This window comes from Falco peregrinus, chromosome 1 (genome assembly GCF_023634155.1).
Source record: "Falco peregrinus isolate bFalPer1 chromosome 1, bFalPer1.pri, whole genome shotgun sequence".
Classification (NCBI taxonomy): Eukaryota; Metazoa; Chordata; class Aves; order Falconiformes; family Falconidae; genus Falco; species Falco peregrinus.
This window is the reverse complement of record NC_073721.1, coordinates 87217007-87236726: the sequence shown is the minus strand read 5'-3', so window position 1 is coordinate 87236726 and position 19720 is coordinate 87217007. Positions and strand designations below refer to the sequence as shown.

General features: G+C 37.7%; 1 protein-coding gene and 1 non-coding gene across 2 annotated transcripts in view; one reads left to right on the top strand and one right to left on the bottom strand.

Annotated features, from left to right (window-relative positions):
• Positions 1-321: 321 nt before the first annotated feature.
• Positions 322-19720, bottom strand: part of TDP1 (tyrosyl-DNA phosphodiesterase 1) — a 45357-nt gene continuing 25958 nt past the window's right edge. Inside the window, exons 15-16 of the mRNA XM_055812703.1 lie at positions 8057-8171; positions 322-808 (exon numbers count right to left, since the gene is read on the bottom strand). Coding sequence (XP_055668678.1) covers positions 735-808; positions 8057-8171 — 189 coding nt within the window. The 3' untranslated portion in view covers positions 322-734. The remainder of the gene's footprint in view (positions 809-8056; positions 8172-19720) is intronic.
• Positions 13911-13992, top strand: TRNAL-AAG (transfer RNA leucine (anticodon AAG)). Its single transcript has one exon. It is a non-coding gene; the product is annotated as a tRNA-Leu (tRNA).

Sequence of the window (19720 nt, the reverse complement as noted above, 5' to 3'; positions counted from 1 at the left end):
AATTCTGAACAAAGCATCACACTATATTACAAGATTTCCAGGCTGCAGGACCAGTTGTTCATACATTCCACAGCACTACTTAAGACTACTCTTCAGTACCCAAGCCCATCCACTGCAAATTAGTGGTTTTGACAGTACTTGGATGTCTGCAAAGTGGCGTCGGGGGGGGAAAAAAGAGATTAGGAAATAACTGACAAGAAGCCAAATGCTGCAAAAAGCCAAAAAAACAAATATCAGAGTTTGCATTAGAAGTGATAATTACAAAGCAAAGTTTCAATCCAATTTGAAATGCACACACTTAGAAGAAGATGGAACAAAGGATATATAAACAAGATTGACTTTATTTTTATTTAAATTTTACATACAATAGCTTCTATTCCAGCTACTGGGGCCAAATAAGTCTTGCAGAACAGAACATTTTTAATTCATTACAGCTAAAAATGCAGAGAGAATCTCTGAGAACAGTCTACACCTGTTAACCTTGAAAAGTATATTAGGAACCACAGTAAGGAAGAAGCATATAAAAAGGTATTTTAAAACGTGGGCTCATCTGTAATAATGTGGTTACAGATTCTCCAAAAATCCTCCCATTATCAACATTTTTATGCTTCTTTCAACTACAAATTACCCATTATAGCAGACAATATAGCTTAAAAAACAGAAATAAGCAGTCTTGCAAGTAGCTTGGCAGGGTCAGTGTCAGTAAGTGAAATGTCACAGAATACTGGAAACATTCATGATGGAACCCACATATTTCCATGCGTATCAGGGGCATTAGTGTAAGGAATATTCCAAATCCATGGCTGATCTGTAAACCAAAACAAAAACATGCTCACGATAAATTCAGTTATTAAATGTAAAATTTTGATCCTCTTCCTCCCCTACTCCCTTTGGAGGAAGAGGAAGGTCAAAATTCCCAGTGATTTTCACATAACCCCACGTGCAATTTCAGTTTACTGAAATTCTTATTCAGCTATTTTTTAAAAGGTTACAGTTTTCAAAGGGCTTTGCTTCCCCCCCAAGTATTATTTTAAATATAATTTTCATAACCCAACATACTCCCCCACCAGCTATAAAAGAATGGTATTTCAGACAGTATACAAAGAACAGTAATGCAGCCACATTTGGTTTGGCCCACAGGCAGCAAGTTTTGACTACGTATCTCTTAACCAAATGCAATTATAAATAAGTGCTGTAACGTATTAATATTTCTCACACGGACAGCAAGAATTCAGTATCTAAGAATGACATTGTCTGAACTCTGAAATGTTCAAATTCACACCTCACTTCTTCAAACATTACATCTTTAGATGAATAACATGTTTGCAGCTGACATTTCCCTCCCTCCACTTCTCAGCATACAGAAACTATTCCCACTTTTGGGAAGGAGAAAAGGCAATGCAGCACGAGACAACTGCTTGCTCTGCAACCTGCTCTAGGCTCTTCCTACCATGTACATCTTGCAGAAAAGCAGCTGGTCTATGAAGCCAAACTATTATTCTTCCAACCCAAACATTCTATGATTCTGTGATTCTCTCAGGCTATTCCTACTGGAATACAGAGAAAACTCCTTAAATTCTTTCAGTGATTTTTCTCCAATAAGTTTATATAAATCTAGCCTTGCTTCTTTTCTCCATCTACAAAATGAGCCCTGAAGGAAGACAGTGACATTAATCTGTACGATGCAGAGATTAAACCGAATGTACTGAGGATGATGAGTTGTTCATTTATCAAAACCAAGCTACTCATCTACATGATACATGTATACATGATACACTTGCTAAAGAAGATTTGCTACATGCTTGTCAATCGAAATTTTAGATAAGCTACTGATGATTACTGTTGTCCAATTTTAAGTTTACAGGATCCAATGCCAGCTCTCACAGTATATGAAGTGAGAATTACTGTAGCAAGAAGAGGAGAGTAAGAAAGTGACAGAAGCAGTAGTGAAGGGATGTACACACAAATTACACAACAGCGCACTACAAGTACCGCCAATTAAACATGGGGCAGGGAAAGCATTCCTACCAAGTCCTATTAACTTGCTAACAGAGTGCGTTTAATTCTAGTACTGTAGTTCCATATGTTGTACTGAAACATATCCCAACTATGCAAAAGTTGTACAAAAGTGTCTGTTCACAGTAGTAAGAGGGTAATAGGAAAATGCTTTAAATTACAACAAAAGTGAATCTGCTTGACTTGAAGAAAGACTTTCAGTTTAGAGTTTATGAAGGCTGATAGGGATTTTACAAGTCACAGGAATGTGATCACCAGAGAAAGAACAGCCTGTGCCACAAATGCCATCTTTCATATAATGTTATTGTAAGAGGACAATAAACATCTGTGCTTTCCCCTGATCTAAAATCATCAGCTTCTAGGTGGAACAAGTAGTTGGCTAGCCTTTGGTTACAGTGAATTGGTGACCTCCAAGCGCAAAACAATAAAAGGCATCAGAAACTGGAAGAAACTATAGCACTTAACTCAGTGTACTGCCAAAAAATGTCTCTAGGTTTCTGGGTCAATTGCATGAATGATCTCTTAAAACCCAAACCAAAACAAAAAAATGAGTAGCACCATTATTTTCCTAAGCTGCTCCTATCAGTCTCCTGCTTGACAGCCATGTGGGTTTTTTTTTATTTTAGGTGGATACCTTACTGCATAGTAAACATTAACAGTTATAAGAATGGGTAAAGAATAGAGCAAGTGCTGGAAAAAGCATTGAGGATTTCGAGCACACATTGAGATTTGATCATTGACCTCCATCTATGACATCTGAATAAATCCAGTCCCACTGAAGCATTGGAATCTGTCGCTTGGAGTACATTATGCAGCTTGGACCTATCCATCTTTGTTACCATCTGCAGTAACCGTTTAATTCAGCAAAACATACATACAGGCAGAGGAAGACTTGGATGTACAGGAATTATTTCAGTCAACCCTTAAAGCACTCTGAGAGGCTTCAATACTTACTTTAGTTCTTTTTTATTGTGGCTATCTTAATAAAATTTTTTAAGGTAGCTATTAACATACTTGGAACTTTGTTCTATTAATGGAAATGCTATTGTTTTTGTGAAACAGTGGATATTATTTTAATAAGATGTGTAAAACTATTGCTGAAACAAATTATAATTCAGTCATTTTTAAAGTGTCAGATGCATTTAAAAATTATTTATCACTTTTAATAGGAGCTATATCAGCAAAAGAAAGACAATGACTGTGTAAAAATACTGCATGAGCACAGCTACTTACTGTTGCACACTAAAATGATAGCCAAACATTTGAAAATTAAATCCTTTGGGGCGGGGGTGGTGTTAACTTCCCTATTTAGAACCCTGCTATATGTATTTGTAAAGCATCCTCAATGTACCTATCCTCTACACATTTCAAATTCAGCTCCTCATTTCTGATAATGCTAATGCCAAGAAGATGCAGTTGAGACAAAATGTGGGTATCTAGTGACCCAGTACCACTGCTTCCTTCTTGCCTCATAAGCAGCAGAACTCTAGCACTAGTTAGCACACAGTAAAATGAACGGGGCCATTCCTACCCCATTGCTACTTTAAGTTTATCTGAAATCTCAGACAAAGCACTGTTTCAGTTATACTCTGGCAGACTTTTGAAGATTCTTCCACAACCGAATAGACTATCACATTTCATATAAAGATAAAGAAGCCCTGAAGAACAAGACAAGTTATTTTTCAAGTACACCTGATTAATCACTCAAAGAATGCCCCACATTTGGAGATCATGTTACAGAATATGAAATCATGAGCTGACAATGGTATAAGAAGGTTATTTTGCAAATTTTAACAATAGTATTTTATAAATGCAGTATATTGTGTAGGTCAAAAACACCCTAGCAAGCTATCTCAAAATTTCATGTTCTCGTAAGTATGACAGATGGCAGTATGGTATGTACAGCCAAAACCTGAAAAGGCTATGAATTACAGGAACATGCCATTGAATAGTAAAGTATAAAACACAATTAAAGCATCTCCGTGATCCTCTTCCTACAGTTTAAAATGCAAGTGTCTTTTGCATTGTGAGTGGAGATCTGGATGAGAGCTATTCCTGGCTGATTTCTAAACACGGACACTGGAGTCTTACATCATCTTTCACAATATTTCATGAGTCTCCCAAATGAAAAACAGCTTTGAAGTAAAAAGTGTTCACCTATATAGAAAGGTTACTCATGAATAACTGGAGTTCTTCAAGTCATTCTACATATACATTGTAATGCAGCAAACTTGCTGCCTGCTGCATGAGGCTGGAAAGTTCTCCCTTTCAGCACTTGCAGAAGGTGCACACCATACTTCAGTCTCTTTTCTCCCCTCCCTTTGGATAAGCATGGCATATAGAAAGGAACTCATCTTGTTCCTCTCAATGCAAAAATCATACTTGAAAGATCTCAAAGAAAGGGGAAAGGCAGACAGGGTGTAAATGTAGGGTCTATAATAATATTCACAAACAAGGTCAGGACAACGACCACTTATTGGGGAAAAAAAAAAAGAAAACAAAACCCAGTACTACAATTTAAAAGCAGCATTTGCTTTGTTTCTCAAAGCGTTGATATGATGACAAACACACACACACACACAAAGACCTTTGCACTTTTCTGATGCCTTTCTCAAGCTGTTCTATAATACATTAGTACATCAAAGGGATTTTTTAAGTTTCAAGTTCCTCCCATACAGATGACTTCTGTATGGGAGCGTACAAAGCAGATGATTTCCTTTACAGTCAGTAAACTGTGTAATATTTAAACCACAATTTAAGTGATAATCCATGACTACAGCAAGCAGCTTGCACCTCTTCCTATGCAAAGGTGCAAAAAAAAAAAAAACCTTGGGGCTGTATCTCTTTGTGTAATGTAAGTCTGTTCTAAGAAACTTCTCAATAGGTTGAAACAAAAATGATAGGGGGAATCAGTTCTCCAAACACTAATACTGTGCTTTCATGAGAGGATCAGGTTTTTGATCTTTGCAATTAAATTATTTCCACACACTAAGGAACTGTTTTTCTTTCACTTTGTTACATTATACAATTCTGTAACATTAAGTGTGTCTGGTCCAAGATTTGAATTTGCATGTGTCCAGGAAAAAACAGCGTATTTTGGTATACCTCAGTTCTACTTAGAACTTCAACATGGCAAATATATGGCCCTGCACCTGACCATCTATTCACCGTTCCACTTGCTTCTCTTCCCTCCTGCTCCTAATAGGATTTTTCTGATTATATGAAAGTGATGTGTACTTTGTTTTCCCATGGTTAGAGGATCTAAGTTCATGGAAAATGCCCCCGAGCCTTTTCTCCTTCAATTATAGGGATCAGTCAATATGGTTTCTTTAGGGAAAAGATAATTACTTGCATTTCTGCTTCTCAAGACTTTAAAAATACAGTTATCAACTGCCAAAGTCTCTGGAGTGATATAAATAGGTTTATTTTAATAAAGACAGATTACAGATTATTTTATGAGTCCATCCCATAACATGGAAATTCTTTAAACAGCTTTTCCACCAGGAGACTGAGGAACTGAAGCAGAATATTCAGGAACGAGATGTGAAAAGGCACAGGGCAGCTGTCTTTGCTTCCATTGCCAAAGCCTAAACAACTTGAATTCTGACATTTGTTCCTATCATGGGAGAAAGCTGAGACCCAAAAGCTGAACTACAGACAAATGAGTTCTCTACAGAAGTAAGTTTTCCATGCAAATAGTGAAAAAACTTATTTGGAAAAAAATCTTAACATTTAGTTGAAACATGCATAAAACTCACTGCCACAGTAGGTTAAATGGAAGACAACGTATGTAACACATTTGAGAGTGCACATGGATTCTACTTTTTAATCATTGTTTTAAATTTTCAACAAATTTACGTATGAACTTTTAGAAGAACCTTCCAAAAATCATCAGTCAACATTAGTTAACAAGCAGACAGTGCATACGTGTCCCAGAGCACAATTGTTAGTTGCAATGTATCCTTCCCCTTTAGTTAGCTAGCAACCCTGGCACAACCCCTGCCACCACTCCCCCAAACAATATAAACAGTACTTCAATGGGCAGTGTGTTTTATACTAAATAAAACAGTTTAATAGATCACAGAATCATAGAATGTTTTGGGTTGGAAGGGACCTTAAAGATCATCTACTCCCAACCCCCCGCCATGGGCAGGAACGTGTTTCACTAGATCCTGTTGCTCAAAGCCCCATCCAACCATACGATACATTTGATTGTATTATCATTCCTATATTGAGCCAGTATTTTTTCTCTGGGAAAACTGAAATAGCAGTCAAGAATTCTTTAGGTAAGTAGCAAGGTCTTAAAGCAGAAAAATCATCTTTGCAAGTTACAAAAGTAACATTTAACATATTGAACAAGTGAATGTCTGTATGCAGCTGGTGCTATACTCAAGGTCTGGCTTCTATAATCATGGATCTACCTGTGACAAGCCAGGTTTCTTGGGAGCTGATGGGATTCACCTGACACCAACTGGGGCAAGAGCCTCTTTGCCAACAAGCTGGTCAGACTTGTAAAGGTTTAATCTAGACTCCTCAGTGGTGGAAGGGGATGGAGTTTTAAGCAACACAGAAGGGCCAGGGGACTGCTGATGCCTTAGGAAACAACAGGGAAACACCTGTGAAATGCTGCAAAGGGATTATGGCTTGTTCCTCTAAAAGGGTGACACAGTCAACAGCCCAGCTGAAGGGCCTCTATATGAATGCCACAGCATGGATAACGAACAGGAGCTGGAAGCCACTGTGCAGCTAGAAAGCTGCAATGTAATCAATATCACTGAAACTTGGTGGGATGAATCACATGACTGGAGCACTGCAATCAATGGCTATAAACTGTTCAGAAGGGACAGGCAAGGAAGAAAGGGAGGGGGCTTGCTCTCAGTGTAGAAAAAAGTAAACTGACTGCACAGAGCTGTGTTTGAAAAACAGCACTGGGTTGACAGCTTATGGGTAAAAAAATCATAGGACAAGCCAACAAAGAAAAACACATCATTATTTACTACAGGTCGCCTGACTAAAGAGGATGCTACTGAAACATTCTTACTTCAACTACAAGAAGCACCATGCTTGCAGACTCTGATCGTGCTGGGGGACTTCAGTCACCCTGAAATGATGTGTCCTTACTTTTATTTACTATATAAGACTCTATAAATAGTCTATTTACTTCACAGCTTTTAAAAATTCTTTCTCCCCACATCATTCGTTAGTTCAAAAATCTACAGAAAGATTTAAATTGCAATAAACACCATCTTTCCTGAACTCTTTGTTACTCTCTATTATTTCAAACTCTGCTGCAGATGACAACTTTTCTAGATCATGGCTTCTCGAAGAAGTTAGTTACAATCTTTTAGCATTACTCAGTGTATTTTTAGGTTTTCAAGCCTTAGGTTTTCATTACCTCATAGCAGCACTTACTTATCACTTTCCTGATCTGAATGTTCTAGAGTCTCAGAAGCTGAGAAGGTTGAAATTTTTACCATCTCAGCAAGTGTTATGAAATATATCCCCTCTGCCCCTCCAAGGAGGATTCTAACACAGATCTTCAAGAAAATGGAAGTCTGAAACTATGAAATACAGAATAGAACAAATAGAACTCTTCTTTCTTCTGATTTGCAGCAATTCTTTTACATTTGCTCTACAGTATTTCTTTCACACCCCATTTTTTCCTGACACCTGCTCTTTTCTAAACATTCCTCTTTCAACACTCCTTCCCCCATTAGTTCTGCTGAAGAATATTTTGATTCCATAAAGAATATCTATTTTCCTAATGCATACAAGAATCCCAGAAGAGGAATGAAAAAATATTTAGGTTGCTGACTCAAACCTTAAACAACAATACAGAAAAAATTTGAACCACAAGACTCTGTAGTTGCTTGCTTTGAAGTCACAAGCAGAACGTGGGACTGATATAATCTCAAATGGAGTCATGCCACAAAAATGTTAAAGCTTTGGAACATCGCAGTGTTCAAATGACTCAAGAGTTACTCAAATTAGTTTACTCCATATATAACACACCTACTTTTCTTCTGAAGTCATGCCTTACCTTTGCTTCCATACTGTTCTGGTGGCAGGTCATAAGGTACAGGAAAATATTTTGCTGAATCATTACTTTCTGAATGCATTTTCCTTCTCACATGAAAGTAACCTTTGTCCAATCCCTATGAAGGAAGTGAAACATACAGAAGATAGACTTATTAGTTTTTGAGGAAAAAGACAAACTTAATCCACAATAGATTCTTTCTCAGTAAGACTTACTTTAGTAAACAAAATGTTTTGGCTCTGTTACTTAGATTAGATACTTTAGCATCTTCCTGTCCTAAGAACTCAGCTTCTATTAGTGCTACTATTTTAGGCTCTTCTCTTTCTTTTACATTCATGTGTGTGGCCCCACGGTCCCACTGGATATACTTCGTTTTCTCTGTCCCTTACGCATATATCTATCTATTTACATGTTCAATAGGTAAACACACTCGTGACTTTGTGTAAGCAATTCTATATAAGCTGCACAAGTCTTTGCTAGTACAGTATGGGCAGCATATCTCGATACAACAAGATGTTGCTTCTTTTGCATAAACTCTTATGGATGTTGGAATCAAATTTTAATTATTAAACAAAACATTAATACCTTTGGTGTTTAATATTTAACTAAAGGGAAAAGCTTTAAAAAAATTCTCTTTGTTGTTCAGTTTCATCCTGACCATATTAGTTAGATATTCTGTATCTTTCATGAACTGAATTAAAACTCAACTTGTGATACAGACACATGACTTCAGACTTAAGCTTTTTAGATAACTTGGACAACACCATCCATGTACACTAAAAAAATTTAATGAAGATTTGACACTGCTTGAGTAAAAGTTTCAAAGACTACGCTCATATTGGAATGACAGTGAACTTCAAACAAGGTTAAGAACTACCAAAAAAAAGCTGTAATGCAAGGCAATACAAGGGAAGATAGACTTAAAGCTATTAAAATAACTTTGGCAGACGATATTGCTTAGCCACTTCTCCAGAGAAATTGGATCCCATTCATCAGTTGTAATGAGCTATATAAAAGCAAATCTCTAACACTGAGATTTCCAATGGCCTATTGTCAATCAAGTACAATTAGATTAGAATAGACTGAAAGTTTAAAGGCTATCAAGCTTTTATTATTTATTTCTAAGACATTACTGAACAACCATACTTTTCTTTCTAAATTCATAGAATCATACAATAGTTTGGGTTGGAAGGGACCCTTAAAGGTCATCTAGTACAAACCCCCTGCAATGAGCAGGGACATCTTCAACTACATCAGGTTTCTCAGAGCCCCGTCCAACCTGACCTTGAACCTCTCCAGGGATGGAGCAGCTGTCACCTCTCTGGGCAACCTGTGGCAGTGTTTCACCACCCTCATCATAAAAAAATTCTTCCTTATATCTAGTCTGAGTCTACCTCTTTTAGTTTAAGGCCATGACCCCTTGTCCTGTTGGTAACAGGCTCTGCTAAAAAGTCTTGCTCCCATCTTTTTTGTAAGGCCCCCTGAAGTCTTGAAAGGCTGCTCTAAGGTCTCCCTGGAACCCTCTCTTCCCCAGGCTGAACAACCCCACCTCTCTCAGCCTGTCCTCATAGAAGCGGTGCTCCAGCCCTCCAATCATTTTTTGCAGCCCTGCTCTGGACCCACTCCAACAGGTCCGCGTCTTTGTTGTACTGAGGTCCCCAGAGCTGGACACAGTAGTCCAGATGGGGTCTCACCAGAGCAGAGGGGCAGAATCACCTCTGTCAGCCTGCTGGCCACACTTCTTTTGGCCTTCTGGGCTGTGAGCGCACATTGCTGGCTCATACCCAAATATTAACTTATACTTTATCCCAGCTGTACGATCCATCAGTCCAAATTTTACTGGATTACTGTAGCACAAGCAAGCTTCTTATTCACCACTAAATAATCCCATTTGAATAAAACGGGATACACACTGGCTGAATTGATAGTCACATCTATATATGGTACTTTTACCATACTGTAAATTCTTCTTTATTGAAGTTTTACTTCATCAAATGCTAACACTGTAAGCTAGAGGAAGCAACATTCATATGACCACAAAAAGCACAGGTTACAAAGCAGCCTTACACTTACACCCCTTTCTTTGATGCCCAAGAAGCACAGTAACAGAAAATAGGCAGAGCTGCCAAAGACAACATCAAGCTGTATTACAGCAGTACTAGCAAGTCAGTTCAAGAAACTCCTTTAGAATATAGATGCTTCTTTTGTCTCATGACCCAAAGTAATGGGAAGCTACTGGTTATGATCTACGAAAAAATGTGTATTATATCAAAGACTAGGTAAAAGCCACTGCCTTTTAAATGAAAGAATAGGGGAAACAAACAAGGTCCATGCTAAAGGACTGCATGAATGAAAAGCCATTTTAAACTTCCCCTTCTTATGCCATTAAAGTCAGTGGAATTTTGATTAATTTATTAAAATCAAATCAGGCTACAATCTTCTGTAGAGCTTAGCCTTTAAGTAACAAGCAACATCTTCAAAACAAACCAATGCAAAGATAAGATTATTTTTAAAAGCTCATAAATATCTATGGGTTTGAAATTGACTGAATAGAAAGATAAAAAATTAATAACTTCAGGGAAAAATGGAACAATCTAGTTGTACAGCTTTACTTCCAATTAATTTGAACCACTCTGATAGAAATTTCATGTAAAAATGCAAATAACCACACTTATGTCTGTAGTGGAAAGAACATGAAATATGCCAAGGATACTACAGCTCAGAAAGAACTGAAACTGTGTAAGTGGTGATAAGAACTTTCTTTGCAACTCATAGTAGTCAGGTTTCAGCTGGTGGAACGTCTGGGTGGTGTGCAGTCCTAGATACTACTCATAAGGTCACTTTTATGTTGCAGATAAAGTGGCTTGTATGAGGTTTGATAGCCCCAAGCACCTGTGAGCTTTTCCCTTGTTTTCCACATGCTGCTATGAGAGAAATGTGGAATGGTAAAGAAGGCTTCTCTGCTGTATTGAGTTGGTTCTTATTCCATTATGAACTTCATATGCATGCCTGATCAAGACCACCAAAGCTACACAGCTGTTACCTGGCACAGTCTGAGTGAAATTTGTATAATCATTGCTATCAAAACACATAGTGTAGAACACCACCTACTCAGGCCTCTACATACATACATAGTAATCTCAGTTTAAGTATCAAGAACATGCATGCCGTTCTGAAGTTCATGGCAGTGGCTGATTTTCCACACAAGACAAAAAGAAAATCCCCACCACTTGTAGACATTTTCCATCTTATTTTCCTCCCTGTTATCCATCTTTTTTCCAGACCCATAATGTTTTCATTTCTGCTTCACTTCTTCTGTCCCCTGTTACTACTTCAGTGTGTTTCTTTGCAGGCATTTTGCTTCCTTCTCTTGCCTTCCTCTTCCTTGTTCTTCCTCAGTAGCCACTAGTTATATTTTCCTCTTCTCTGAGCATCTTATTTCTTTTCTGATGCTGTCCTCCAACCCCACTTGTCTCATCAATTGATCCCTAAACTGTTTTATTTGTCTGTCAGAATTTAACCTGTAGAGATCTTCCATTCAGGAAATGCTATTCTAAGATACTTAGTTTTCCTTAAAACATCCTGGAGTGAGAGTCTAGGTTATGAAATACGTTCTTTAATAAGGCCCTCCAAGGAGATTCACATGCTTTTAAAAATAACTCATGTCTCTATCTGCACACAGAAATTACAAGTCACACATTTTGCCTGTTTTGAGCATTTCCTAAGTGTTCACAGCTCTCATTGCTGTTTCCAAAAGCAAACCAGCAGGCTCTTGCCTAAAAAAAAAAAAAAAAAAATTCTGCCTGCCTCAAATTTTCCTTAGCCTTATTCTATTCTTTCAGAATTTTTCCCTCTGCAGCTATATTCTGTTCTTTAACTGCTGCTCACAGCAATACGTTTTGAAATGTCGATACAAATTTCTCAGTTGGGAAAGTATATTTTTTTTGTACTTATGAAACTTCAGATGCTGTTGTGGGTTCTATTAGTGCCTTAGCATCATACATTGTAAAAGCAGGCACTGGGAGGATGAATAGAAAAAGTAGAACAGCTTTTAAAATTCTGCTTTCCAACCATTTTTGCCCCAAACCAAGGCACACCGCAGACTATAGGAAAGCATCACACAAGAGGCAAGAATGGCTATCCCTACATCAGTGGGAATTAATACTGATATCACTACAGTATTTTGTTACTACTGAAGTAACTCCTATAGGAAGCAGCCAATAATTCCACTGGATGATTATGGGACTATCCTTTCCCATGCTAGTAAACATAAAAAAGCCTGCTCTTCAGCAAACCTATTTAAAAACTTAGTAGTTTAGGCAGTAAAGAATTAAGGATGCACACAAACTTTGCAGTGACCATGCTCTTCTGGCCAGGAGAGTATACAATGAAATCCCTCCTCAACATTGAGGCGCATTTATTCAGAACAGTTTTACTCAATTTTATCAGAGCATTTTTTAAAAATTTTTTTCTGCAAGAAGCCCACAGTGCCAAATTCAGGTATCTAAAGCCGAAGTTCCTTGGCATGGAAAATGTGTCTCTGGGTGTCTCTACCACTGGAGTTTGGAAACCTTGTGGCTGTTCTGTGAACACTAAAAGCAAGGTTTAACGTCCTAAAGTCCATACATAAACTCTTGGTTTGCCTACACTGTATTTATTTTCCCCACCCACACTCCATTTCATACAGGATAGAAGACTTCACCTGAAACCAGAGAAACTGAAAAAAGTGGTACAAAGAAAAAAATTAATGTTACAAAGAGCTTAACCTATTTATTTCGGTTCTGGTCAGAGTTGAGCTATGACTGAAGGTACTCAGTTCAGTTGTTTGAACTCAGCAAAAAATTAAGCAGTTCAGTTCTAATGATCACACACATATACATTACAGCTAGCTGTTCTCTGAACAAGATTCAGCCCATACACCACCCCCATAGGCAAGTACATGAGTATTTTACTCATTACCAGTGAGTATACACCATCAAATACAGCATTTCAGAACTTTAAATACTATTAGTTGTCTGTGACTGATTATCTAGATATAATTGTAGCACTGATAGCACTAGGTAGGCAAGCATGGGTAAGTTCTCAGTTTAATAGCAGCTACTGTATTTCTCTGAGTTTATGTTACCAAAAGGTGACTGGCTAGTACCGTATTCTTCAACAGATCTTTAAAAAGATTTAAGAATTCCACAAGCTTTTATGTTGTTTTACAGGTCAAGTTGAGTTTGTTACAGCTTCATCAGACAAGGGCTGTGAGGAGGAACTATTTGTTTAAAAATCTTTTCATTAGACACTCCCAGGCTTTTTCAAAGTAATTACTGCAACATGCTTCCCAGAAGTTCATTATGTTAGGTGTTTTACATGTTAAAGATGTAACTTATTTCAGCCTCTGGAAAGGAATCCCCAGCAGCTGAACAAGCTGAACATGAGTAAGAGTGAATATGTAGGAGGTGAGAAATAGAACTGGAGATAGAAAGGGAAATGCAGTTCAAACACAGGACACAATCTTTTTTATAAACATTATTTTTTAATCAAGGGAAGCTTGTGATCTGTCAGCATCAGCTAATTTCTCCCTAAACACTAAAACTGTAAATGATAACAGCTGCTGCTATGTTGAGAACAACCATTCAACACATTCCTGAGAGTCTGCATCAGCACATCAGGCCAAGACCCAACCACAAAGCACAAGTACTGGAAGCATTTTAAAAACCAGACAAAAAACTTGGCAGTCAACAGATGGCAAGTGAAGAACAATTAACTCCCGAATTTGTATTCCACAGAAAACAGAATGCACAAACTGCAGAGCTAGTGGCATTTTTAAGTTTAGGAATATTAAGTGTGTGCAATACCAGTGCAACAGGGTAGCGTGGCCGAGCGGTCTAAGGCGCTGGATTAAGGCTCCAGTCTCTCCGGGGGCGTGGGTTCGAATCCCACCGCTGCCAGAAATGTTTTCACTGTCCAACTCTATTCAAGGTCTTTTCCAACCTGAACAATCCTATGATTCAAAGCCTTAACTTCTACCAGAGTGTCATTAACTTTGTGATCAAAATGCAGGAAACAACCTGAAGAAACAGAACTATCAGAAATTGGCAGTATTAAATTGTCCGGCCAATAGCTAGAGCATGCTGTCTCTCGAAGTCTAAGAATGCTCAGTTATGTTTCAAAGCACTATCTAGTTTGTAGTCTATTTTTAATTGCAAACAAACTTCAGAAAATTCGGTTTCTAAAAATGTTAAGTCTATTCCCAGTCCTCCATTATTTTCATGTAAGACTAATATGCCACATAGGATGTTAAAACCACACTGAACCAACAAAACCCCTGACAACTGGACCAAGTTATCAAAAAAGTAATTTTAACGCAGAATTAACTACAGGGCATATACACAAGATAAGCACTGCAAAATATCAGATGACTGCGTGCATATAAAACAAGTACTAATATTTGTGTCTCTGACTACCACCTAGTTATCAGGTGTCCCTGCAGTCACTTTGCAGTGTAATGAAAGACAGACACAGTCCCTTTCCCCACTTTGCTCCTATATACACCATATCATGTGACTACTGACAGGTGACTTTTTTTCTGGTTGCCAGCCTGTACAATTAAGCATCAATATTAAGGAAACAGAGAGGAAAAGAACTGAGTACTCTCTTCAAAAATATGTATTGCTACACATTATTCATGCAAGTTTTAGATGAGCTTCAATTAAGTTGTGTTCCAAGAGGTCTGAAGCTCAAACATAAGACTGTCTCATACACACTGGCATATTTTACTACACCCACCTGTATATGAGCACGTATTTACATGCTTTCTATAAATTTACATAAGACAAAAGTTGTGAGGTCTGTAGAGAAAGCACTGTACTTACAGAAAGTATCTTTATATTGCATACATTGTCATTATGCTATTTGACAAAAATCAAACTAAATTATCACAACTTGCAACATTAGAATTGTTTCTCATGCATATACACTTCTGTCAATTCTGAATGAACAACTTCCTCATTCACTTGTTGAAAAACAACCTAACCTATTACGTACCGCTTTGTTAAAAAAAACCAAAAAAAACCACCAAACCAGCACGCCAGACTCAGTAGGTGAGAACATCATTTGTCACAGATTTACATCTGGATCTGTTTCTCCATATTTATACTTGCATCTCATGTGTGCTTTTGTCCCTCCACTAACTACCCTCTCAACCCAAATGATACAGAAGAAAAATAGAGAACAGCAGTAAGAATGATCAAACAATCTCTACCCTAGGAGCAACAGGCTAAGGACTCTTCAGCCTAGAAACAGCTAAAGTCTGCAGAAAGAGTGGTGTGGAAAAGGTGATCACAGACCACATTGTTACTGTCTTTCAATGCGAAAAGGAAAAACCATCAAATGAAACCAATTCTCACAACACTCTGCTTCATGTGACATTAAGTTGTTCTAGCCAAGTTCCACATGTTGCGAATGCTAAAAGCTTACAGGCATTTAAGAGAATACACGAGATGCTTGCAAAGGAGGCTTCTAAGTCAGGAAGTCTTCAGGGATAAACTACTGCATACATGGCTGACCACTGTACTTTTCTATAAGCATCTGCTTTTGGTCAGAGTTTTGAGATGTTCCTTTGATATGACAAAGTTAAGCTTTCTTCTTCCCCAACAATGGATATTTTAAAGTAACCACTGTGACAAAAAGGGAAAGATCTGGGGGCTTGGCTCTACCATTTATAATGCGCAATGTATTTTCCTCAGCCAGGTCCTAGCCATTTATGCCCACTTTAATTCAAAACTTCACCGACTGGCCGTCTCCATAGGCTCTGGTTCCATAACCTGGCCAAATACATGCTATCTCAATGTGATCCTACACTCACCTCCCTGCTCTCTGCCCCCTTGAACCTGCCCTTCCTATTGCTTCCTTGCATTAGCAATCAACTCATCATTTTGTGCTGGTTCATGGAACAACACCTGAAAACTTGTGCCATTTGGTTTTGGCCAGTCCAATCCAAGCTGGTTTAAAGCACAAGAAATGCCAATAAGCACCAGTGCCAGTACAACTAAGGCAATGAAGACAGCCATGCACAGGCTGGTGTCATGGTACAGCCAACTGTTGATGCAGTTCCATGTGATAAGGTAGGTTGGAATCTGGCTTCTCAAACATCTCAAAGGAACAGACTAGCTTAGGCGTTTAATTCTCTAACAGACTGATCTGCTGAGTGAAACAGGTACAGCAACCTACCTGTCACCAGAATGTGATCTTGAGTTGCAGCAAAGCTTCACTATATATGTATTCTTCCTAGGCTGAGAGTCTAAGCCTGCAGCAGTTGTAGGTTTAAGAGAGGCCTCGAACAAACAAAAATGATTGCCACAATCCCAGTCTTGTCAGCATCCTTTCTGCAAATCTGAACTTGCCCTACAACTACTCAGCAAGATCAAGATCTTGGCTAGGTTTGTATGAGTAACTTTTGTGTTTTGATCTGCTGTATGTATAGAAATGAGATTATTTTACTCTTATGAGTAACTAACTACAATCCTGCTGAAGGCTCCTTCTGTACTGGATATTGTTACAAAATTTCCACAGCCTTTGATGACAAAGGAAGGCCCAGTAGACAAAATCTTCATCTCTAGCAGTTAATGACACCTTTGAAAGAATGATTTTTGACACTTAGACTTCTCAAAGGTCAGATCCTATCACTATAAAGTCTAATGCAGAGTATCATTAGACTGAAACACAGCCTTAGAACAGGTTATCTCAAGTTATGGAAGCTAAATTAACTGTCACCTAAAGATATTTGGAACCACCTTCTTTAAATGCTGGCTCCTAAAGCTGCATAAAGGAAAAACTGCCAGAGGTATTGGTGTCTACTAAAACATTACAAATGTATTTAATTAATGGAAGGCATGTCACTAATGACAGCGGTTTGTATAGATATACCTCAGGAACTCTTATCTACCATGGGCACACCACTAGTACATAACATAATACTTACCTTGGCTCTCTAGTAGCTCCATTTCTTGGACAGTTTTGCCAATTTTTTTCTGAACTCCATTGCTATAACAATCAACTGGCAACTCTCAAGAAAGAAATATGTTGGGTGCATTAAGCTGTTTCTGGTTTTCAGATAAAAGATTGTTATGCATGCATCATAAAGGTAAGTTTACAGTGCAATAAAACACCAGCCATTCAAATTCTTGATGCCAACAGTTAATTTGTTTCCAGCAGTACTTAAATCACTTGGTGTTGGTGATTGATCTTGCCAATATGTATGTTTCTTGCACTCTGAAAAGCTGTTTGGGTCCCAAACAGCCCCACTCTACCCCCTCCAATGCTGCTTATTTACACTTCTGTAACTACATTAAGGGTACAAGTGGAAGTTCAGTTTTGAGAATAGCGGCCCCTAGCTTTTGCATTTGACACTATATTTAATATGTTGTGTTTATTTTCAACTTTAAAAAGAAATTACAAAGCAGCACAGAAACTGTATTTTCTCAAGAAGAAAAAAATTGTCATAAAAAGGTGGACACTCTCAAGATGAAAACTAGAACTTCATTATTGCTGTAAGGTTGACGGCTACACAAGTGTTACATAAGAGCACAATAACACTATTAAAGAGTCTTAAAGCCTGAAATCTTTTTCTATGGGAAAATCACAACAATCAGACAGTAGGGAGCAGTGGAATAAACTGAGAACAGACAAATCCTACTCCTGTAATTAATATGATTCTACCTTACAGGCACACTGTACAAGATTACAGTTCCTGCTCCCAGTGTATGAAATTATTAATTCTTCCTCCTTTTTGCTACTACAAACAATAAAACCAAAATAAACATTTTTTCATCTGCTTACTTAATAGTCAAGTTTTCAGCAGCGGCCCTTCACACTGCAGGAAGTTTTCACACTACTTGCTGTTTCAACTAAATAATATAAAGCTATATAGTAATAGGTTAATTTGATCTTTACCTGAACATAGCAGGGATTAGAACAGGACCACCCCTGACTATCTTTGCCAAAACACTGATTAAAAGGAAAAACCAGAATGTCAGAAGTCAAGGATTCTCACACATTTAAAACCCACGTTCTCTGTGGTTCATTTCATGAACAGATTTAGAGTGAGCGTATGACTAGAATGCAGTAAAAACTGCTGAAAAGCCTTTAAGATTCAAAGCAATGCAACCACCCTCCCACACCAAGAATTATCTCTAGTCCCTAAACAGAGGTTTGGCAAAGGAGGGAGAAAAGAGGTTAAAATTTTGCAGTGTTTCAGTGGAACTTTTTCTCTTGTTACAGCAGACCCAGCCAATGTCTTTTTTGCCTCTCACCCTGATGACCACAAGGCATAAGCTTCATTAGGAACTGTTTACCCAAAAGTATTTACCAAACTGTTCTTACAGTTCTCATTACTATTAGAGTACTCGTATTGGACTTATAGCAGAACGTATCTCTAAATTTTCTTGCATAAAACAGCCTGCAGACTTCTGCTAAAAGCTGGAGCAGATGCTTAATAAGTATCCAATGTGTTCTCAATCATCAGTAAACTTAGCTTAGACACTGCATTTAAGTTTTGGTTATTTTGATGCAACAAGAATAAAAATACACTTCTATTTTTAATAATTCTCTATCTCTTAAATGACTAGGTGGATTTTACTCCAACTGCTAAGACTGAACTACAAGCAGAAACAATTTTGGTCTAACACACCTAGAATGATAAAAAAGTCATTAACAGCAGAAAGGTTAACTAGTTTGCAAATAGGGTAAAGGCTTCAGATTGCTGAAATTTTCTAAGGTTCAAGTGTTTCAGAATCTTTTATATTTCTGATAAGTTAAATGCTCCTGAACAAATAATTCTGTTCATCAAAATGATATTAGAATGAAACTGAGTTATAGAAAAACTCACAACAATGAGATCAAAGGCATTAAGACTTACAGTTTTAGGCACAGGGAAGAAAAATCAAGATCTTTTTACATAGGTTTTGGCCCTCTGAAAATTATTCTGGTGATGCCCCCTCCCCTGCTCCACATGCAAGAAATCTTGTGTAGAATGCAAGCAAGATTCAGAGTGGAATGCAAGCCAAACATTCTCACAAGGTTTCAGTTTGGGTTTGTTGGGGGTTTTTTGAGGGGCGGCCTTTTTTCCTGTTTGGTGGGGGTTTTTTTCCTTAAAGCGAAAGTTTGGCAGATTGCTCAGATCTGAAACACATACGGTCAACTCTTGGCAAAAAGACTAACTCAATTATTCCTGATTTTCTATCTATTTGAAGTGTGTTTTCCAGAACTAGCAATGCATGGGAAGTCCAGGGTCAAAACAGGAATATTGAAATTATTTAAAATTACTGTACAATCTGGTGATCAGCTATGTTAATACAAAAAACTTCATTCATTAAGCACAATCACATCAGTACTGTATGTAAAATCTTTGCTTGACAGCATCCAGAAATAACAGTAGCCAGCTTAGAGCATTATTTTACCCCTTGATGTCAGCTGCTGTTAAAAGTAAAGTCTTTTTGCACAAATTTTTTCCTCAGTGCTTCATTATTCTGTTATTAATAGCTGTTTACACAAGTGATGTTTGCTTTTTTTCAGAGCACAGCGATATCAAAACCAATGCTTTCTACTATAGGAAGTTGTTGGATTTTTTTCTTGTTTCAGTCTGATCAATGCATTTTCTCTAAGTTTTCTTCCGCATAA